This window comes from Sceloporus occidentalis, unplaced genomic scaffold (genome assembly GCF_023333645.1).
Source record: "Sceloporus occidentalis isolate IW3139 unplaced genomic scaffold, rSceOcc1.0.p SCAF_127, whole genome shotgun sequence".
NCBI lineage: Eukaryota > Metazoa > Chordata > Lepidosauria > Squamata > Phrynosomatidae > Sceloporus > Sceloporus occidentalis.
In genome coordinates, this window is record NW_028317107.1 from 2,029,627 (window position 1) to 2,036,863 (window position 7,237).

The 7,237-nt window shown below is 43.6% G+C and overlaps 1 protein-coding gene across 4 annotated transcripts; it reads left to right on the forward strand.

Annotated features, from left to right (window-relative positions):
- Positions 1–347: 347 nt before the first annotated feature.
- LOC149281837 (WD repeat-containing protein 5) lies at positions 348–6,239 on the forward strand. Of its 4 annotated transcripts, none has more exons than XM_089498948.1 (13): positions 348–428; positions 688–796; positions 1,207–1,280; positions 1,548–1,637; positions 1,890–1,979; positions 2,771–2,854; positions 3,197–3,252; positions 3,698–3,744; positions 3,896–3,971; positions 4,575–4,608; positions 4,990–5,064; positions 5,481–5,568; positions 6,139–6,239. In XM_089498948.1, the coding sequence occupies exons 1-13, from the start codon at positions 348–350 to the stop codon at positions 6,237–6,239; spliced, it is 1,005 nt and encodes a 334-aa protein (XP_089355074.1). The 4 variants fall into 4 exon arrangements, with proteins under 4 accessions (XP_089355074.1, XP_089355075.1, XP_089355076.1 ...); XM_089498949.1 differs by having other exon boundaries at positions 2,771–2,851; XM_089498950.1 differs by having other exon boundaries at positions 1,548–1,628.
- The last annotated feature ends 998 nt before the right edge of the window (positions 6,240–7,237 follow it).

Here is a 7,237-nt window from a genome sequence, read left to right on the forward strand (position 1 = left end):
GCAGTGGGTCTGCTGGCCCCTGCGGCTGGCAGCGATGTGACGGCGGGACCGCCGGCACCTGCGGCTGGCAGCGATGTGACGGCGGGACCGCCGGCCCCTGCGGCTGGCAGCGATGTGACGGCGGGACCGCCGGCCCCTGCGGCTGGCAGCGATGTGACGGCGGGACCTCCGGCCCCTGCGGCTGGCAGCGATGTCACACCATCGCCTTCTTGTGCGTTGCTTCAGAAATGTCCTCTGTACGGCTTGCAGCGTTCCTTACGTTGGTTTCTGCTTCTTTCTCGGCAGCAGCCTGCAGTAAAGGAGCGGACTTCGGCGTTATCACTCGACTTCCGCGCGGTTAACCTGCCATGGCAACCGAGGAGAAGAAACCAGACGGTGAAGCGTCCAAAACACAGTCCACCCCGTCGTCCTCCACGAATCAGAACAAGGTTTGTTCCTCTCTCTCTCTTTTGTATTGTAGATTCATCCTGTTGGCTCAATGGAGAGCAATGGCGCCGGTTCTCTGGTCTCCCTACCGGGCCGGTGACGCGATGGAGCTCCGTAGTCTGTGTGATCGTTTTGAGTGGGGGGCTGGGATATGAGGGGATATCATATATTAAAATATAACTCTGCATAAGCGATTCTCTACGTATACATTTCTTTGGCCGGCTGGAAGCGCTGACATGTTTTTAACCCTTTCTGTTCCAGCCTGCACCTGTAAAACCAAACTATGCTCTAAAGTTCACGCTAGCGGGGCACACCAAGGCAGTGTCATCCGTTAAATTCAGCCCAAACGGAGAGTGGCTCGCCAGTTCTTGTAAGTATAAGCCTCTCTTCTTCAGACAAGTAGATCTCCTACAGAGTTTGGGGTCACTTAGAAATGTTCTTGTTTATGAAAGAAAAGCAAATCTTGTCCATTAAAATCACATGAAATGGATCAGAAATCCAGCGCAGACGGGGTTAATGTGGTAAATGGCTGATGTTTAATGGAATCTTCATAGGCGCTCATCACTCTTTATCACTCCCATCACTCCTGTGTTCCAACGGCCCTTTATCACTCCCATCACTCCTGTGTTCCAACGGCCCTTTATCACTCCCATCACTCCTGTGTTCCGATGGCACGTGGTGTTCGCTCATTGAAGTTTAAGTTTTAAAACTGCTCCGTTAACATTTCGGCTCGATGACTTTGCTTCCCAACTTTTAAATGCTTGCTTTCTTTTTTTTTAGCGGCCGATAAATTGATCAAAATATGGGGTGCGTACGATGGCAAGTTTGAGAAAACGATATCTGGACACAAACTGGTAAGAAAACTGGTTTATAGCTTCTGTATACACCTCGCTGGGCTCTGCTTCTAAATCCTCTTTAACCCTTTAGTGGTGAAGTGCTAGTTTCTCTAGGGAGGCTTTACTTCATGTTACGAAGACCCGCTTACCACCTTCCTCCCTGGCGTCTACGTGGCTGGCAGGCAGTGGTCCAACTACCTCGGTGCCCAAAACTACTAAGAATAATATAGTGATATGATTGCGACGTGAAGATGATTTTGCGCTAATCTGATGTTTGTTTCCTAGGGTATATCGGACGTCGCCTGGTCTTCTGATTCTAACCTCCTCGTTTCTGCTTCTGACGACAAAACTCTAAAAATCTGGGACGTCAGCTCTGTAAGTTTCATACCTTATTCACTAAGCTTGAGACGCCATTGGCACCCGGGGGAAAACCGAGCTCAATGTGGTTGAGAGTTGGTTTGGGATGGGATTGTGACCCCAGCCAGCATTGGGGTGTATCATGGGGGTTTGAGGAGGTCATAATAACCTACTCTGAGACTTTTCATCCTTAATATAACGTCTCTAACAAACATTGGCCGTTAAACCGTGTTTCTTGGGGGCTTCACATGTAACCCGTTCTCTTTCTAGGGAAAATGTTTGAAGACGCTGAAAGGACACAGTAATTACGTATTTTGCTGCAACTTTAACCCGCAGTCCAATCTCATCGTGTCGGGATCGGTAAGTACCGTTTACGGCTTTATTTTAGCCGCTAGTTGGACATCCGTTTGTCTTTCCTCCAGCAGGTTGGGGACCCCCCGGCGTAGCGGCTCTGCAGCTGGTTTCGGTTATTCTGTAAAATGTGTTGCTTTCCCTTTAATGTAACAGCTGACTGGCTCCGGCTGTCACTGTAAATACAAAGTCCACGCGCGACGTTGTGTTTGGGACTTTGGATTTAGCAGACAGCCGAGTGCACGGGAAAGAGGCTTTTATCATATGCTGTAAATCGGGGGGCGATGGGGTGTGAAACTTAATTTTTTTTAACCAGAAACACAGGTTTATTTTTTCTTTTCTATTCAAGTATTTTATTTTTTTTATTATTTTTTTTTCTTCCCTCAATATTATTGGCAAAAACCGCAATGTCTTTTAAGACGCTTGGAAGTTGGCGGATCAGGTCATCTTAGTCTGTCGGCTTTAGTTTTGTCGGACCTTTTGAATATAGGGACTCTCCTGGTCGCTTGGCTACAGGCTGGTGCTTTGGGGTGAATTAGTGTGGACCTTTTGGCCCCAGAAGCCTTAGGAGTTCTGGAGCCCTTCAGGGGGAGCGGATAAACGTATAGTTATGTTATCAGTTACTTTTCTGTATGATTTCCTTTTTATTCTACCTTGAAAATTAACCTTAAAAATCTATATTAATCAGTGGATTGAATTAACGTTGTTTTGGCAATTACTAAATAAACGTCCGTGTGCTCTTTCTCTTTGCGAAGCGTCTGCGTTCTGCTCGTAGAAATGGTTGTTTTTTTGTATTCCAGTTTGATGAAAGTGTGCGGATATGGGATGTGAAGACCGGGAAATGCCTGAAGACGCTGCCTGCCCATTCAGACCCTGTCTCAGCTGTACGTTTCTGTGCTTTTTTTTTTTTTTCTTTTCCTTTTATTTAGATTGTCCTGTGATTGGCGGAGATTATAAAACGTATCAGAAGGTGATGTACTCTGCCGGTTAGATCTGGGTATCTAAGCCGGTATACGACGCTAGAACTCAAACGTAGTATTTTCAATATGAAATCCATACCTCTTTGTTTTTGACTTACAACGGCACTTTATAGTATCGTAGATCAGTATCAGACGGCAACGTGGAGCCAGGTTATCGGGTCTCACTTTCCTCCGCTGGGGGCCAATCGCTTGTAACCAGCGTATGCCATTTCTTTTATATTTATTCTGCTGCTGCTCCCGTTCCAGGTGCATTTCAATCGTGACGGTTCTCTTATTGTGTCCAGTAGTTACGACGGGCTCTGGTGAGTGCTGCGCATCGCGTGGATCCGCTTTTATTCAGGCGGGTTTGCCTTATGGATTGTGTGTGTGTGTGTGTGTGTGTGTGTATGTGTGTGTATATATATATATATATATATATATATATATATATATATATATATTAAAGAAATGTTCACGCATACGTGTAGAGATGAGCATAAAATATTTGGTAGAATGTGTAACGGGGTATACATCACCCTAATACACAAAGCCTCCTAATACAGCCCCCATAGTGCATTGCTTCATAATTCTGCTGCCTGATTACTATTAGAAACTGGCCATTTATTATTATATGTGCTCATTGTAATTCAGAGCACTTACCAGATTATTTATTTGTGCTACACTTTGAGAAGCACATTTAATAGACAAGCGGTCATTTGTTTGAAAATTGTGCATTTAAATTTAAAAAATCTTTTTTTCTTTTTCTAGCCGAATCTGGGACACGGCATCGGGTCAGTGCCTGAAAACACTGATTGGTAAGTAGTAATCTTTTATTTTTTCCTCTTTTGGTCGCTGGCAGTTATGGTCTCCTCGTTGGGCATCGCCTGGCGAGATCCTGCGTGTTTGTATGAAGCTGAACCTTGTTGAGTTGAAGTCCAAACAGACTCTTCCCTGATTTATTTGCAGATGATGATAACCCGCCGGTATCGTTTGTGAAGTTCTCCCCAAATGGAAAATACATCCTTGCGGCAACTTTAGACAAGTAAGTACATGAGCAGCAGTGCTAATGGTGAGCTAGAGCTGCTCCTCTGGGTGCTTGAAGTTGTACTGGTCCACAGGGCCTCCATCAGGGCCATAGGAAGAGCGCGCTCTGTTCTGGGCACGTACATTCATCCAAACTACAGAAATCGGGTGTTTGGGCGCAGACCCTCAGAGCCAAGTGGGCTGCTGAATGAAGCCAGTAGGACCAGCTGCAGGAGAAGACCCTTCTTGCAGGAGAAGCTAAATACGACAGACCCCTCTTTTTCCCCTCTTTTTAAAGATGAATGTATACGGGTGGCTAAACATGTACAAGGGCATCAGGAGACCCCTCTCAAAAAATCTCCCAGCGCTTCCAGAATTTGCAACGTCCTGAAAAAGTTATGTTGTAGAAGGGAACAAAAGACCCCCAAACTTTACCAAAACAGCACAAATGCCGCCGGAGACATGGCCTAGGTCCGATTACAGACTGTTTGCTTCCCAACCTCCTCACTTAGTAGATCCTATTCCTTCTGAGCTCTTCGTGTTATAATTATGATTGTACCTCGTTATAACCCGTGTCCGGTATACCTTGAGAATTAACCGTTTGTTTGCTTTTTCCCTGTAGCACACTTAAATTATGGGACTACAGCAAAGGGAAGGTACGTGTGGCTTATGTTTTCCTGTAAACATTGTCTCTGTGAATAGGGCCGTCCTGCTTTTCCATATGTCTGTTTTTGTCTCTGTCACCGTTGTGTAATTAGTGCCTGTTACAGTAATTGTCGGCTGTACCGCGTACGGTTCAACAGCGGCATCTGCTGGGTAACGCAAGCGCTTGGTAACGGTCCCGAGCGTCGCTTCAAGCTGTTAAAGTGCATCTGTCATGGAATAAAAGTCCAATTGAATAGAACCTGAAGCAATAATTATTATGATCGCCGATTGTATTGTTTTTGGCAGAAGGGTGGTGTGTTGCTTGGATGACAGTAATGCAGTTGCTTCTTGCGCTGACTTTATTTTTTTATATTTTTTTCCCCATTTTCCAGTGCCTGAAGACCTACACAAGTCACAAGAATGAAAAATATTGCATATTCGCAAACTTTTCTGTAACAGGTGGCAAGGTGGGTATTACTAGAAAGAAAAAAACAAAACAAAAAAAACCACGGAATCTGCCAAAAGATCGGCCCCAATCAGTTGTTTTTCTCGTCTTAGATTCAGGAGCCAAATGCCTATCCCATGCATGTTTAATACCCTCACTGTATTACCCTCTACCACTTCTGCTGGAAGGCTGTACCACTTACCCACAGCCCTCAGTGAAGTAAAACCTTGTATATGCTTATCTCTGATAACAAGAGTTATAAACCTAAGGAGTTTGTAAAGACTGCTCTGTAGAAGTTAAGAAATCAGGCGTCTACCTCCCGCTATATTAATCCGTTCTGCGGTTACCTCTTAAAGCCAGAAGATGTCGCCTATTCAAGTTCTGTTTGATTAAATTTCTTTTTTTTTTTTTTTTTTTTGTTTTATTTATTTTTTTTAGTGGATTGTTTCTGGGTCGGAAGATAACTTGGTTTATATCTGGAATCTGCAAACAAAAGAGGTTGTTCAAAAATTACAGGGACATACAGGTAAGACGGGACGCAACCTGGTTTCGCCTGATTTGGTCCCAATAAACTCCCTTTATCTGCCGGCTGCCATTGTCACTCGTGTCATGTTTCGGGAGACTTTCCCTGCCGAAACACCACCCCGATCTGATGCTTCACGGCAAGTCCCTTTCTCCGTAGACCAATTAGTCGGTCCGACTGGGTGATTAAGACCGAGTCATTCTATTGTTTCCCACAGGCAGTATAATAAGGAGTCGGGTTGTTTGTCTAGTTATATCGGGGATCAGATAACAGAGCGAGAACCTCATACAAATGGCTGAAAACATATTATGGGGCAAAATGTCTTTTTAATCTAATACTAGTAGTAAAATATATATAATATGTATTATTAAAAAAATGGTGGATGTTCTGCATAAAATAAGTGAGATGACATTATTCAGGGCCGGCCCTTCGCTCCCTTTAGGAGAATCCCATTGGGTCGGCCCTTCGTAAAGCAGATGCAATGGCTTCATGTATTAACGTAAAGGTCTGACTGTTAACCCTGTGTGTCTTTTTTTTTTTTTTTTTTTTTTTTCTTCAAACTTTTCCTCCAAGATGTCGTCATTTCAACTGCTTGTCACCCAACGGAAAACATCATCGCCTCGGCTGCACTAGAAAACGACAAGACCATTAAACTGTGGAAGAGCGACTGCTAGAAGTTGTAACCCGCGTTTGCGGACTGTATCACAAGGAGAACATTCCCCGTTCAAGACGCAGATCCCAAAAAAGCAAAGATTCATCAAGAACCTAAAGGGGCCCCCTTTTTTTGTTTGCACTGTGGGGAGGAGAGAGTTAATTTTTATCTAAATCCACTTTTACCGAATCACTACCGAGTTTGGCTGCACCAATAAGGATGCTCAGAAAGCAGAAACATGTTGTTCTTTTGAATATTACAATATTTTTCCCGGGTAAATTCTCTTTCTTACTGCAACGACAAACCAAAGTTTTTTTTTTGTTTTGTTTTCTTTTTTTGGAACAGTTAGTTTTTTTTTCTTCCAAAGACAGTCTTTCTTTAGGCTGTTCCTCATGTTTTGGGTTTGCTCCGCAGTTTTGTAATGATTTAATCTAAATAATTTTAATTGGTTCAATTTTTTTTATATATGTATAATTTTTTTTTTTCCCACTTTTTTTTTTTTTTACATTTTTTATATAATTGCCCCAAACCTCACACCCGCAGCACTCAACATCCTTCCCTTTCATCCCCTGGTTAATAGATCACACGGGATCTTGTCATTGTGTTTTAAGAGTCACTAAAGTAGCGAGACTTCAGGTCCCTTGCAGTTCTCCTCCTTTCTTTGAGGTCGTTCTGTACGCACGTTGTGACCAAATAAGAATGCAGCCGAAGATCGTGTTTTTATTTTATTTTTTATCCCCTCTGTATTTTTTGCTGCATTCAGAGAGGAATCACAATCCATTTTTAGGTTGTACTGTTGTAGCGTTGTGTATGTTTTCTTGCTAAACGTAGTAACACAAAAAAAATTTATTTTTGTTTTGACCCTACCAAGGTCATCAGAGACTTGCTTATGGGGTTCGGCCCTGAAGTGCGGGAGATTCCTACATTTTCTCCAATGCCGTTTGCCCCCCCCCCCCCCCCGGGTTTAAGTATCTTTGCTTTATCCTTGTGCCGCCTTAACATTTTTGGATCTTTTATTTT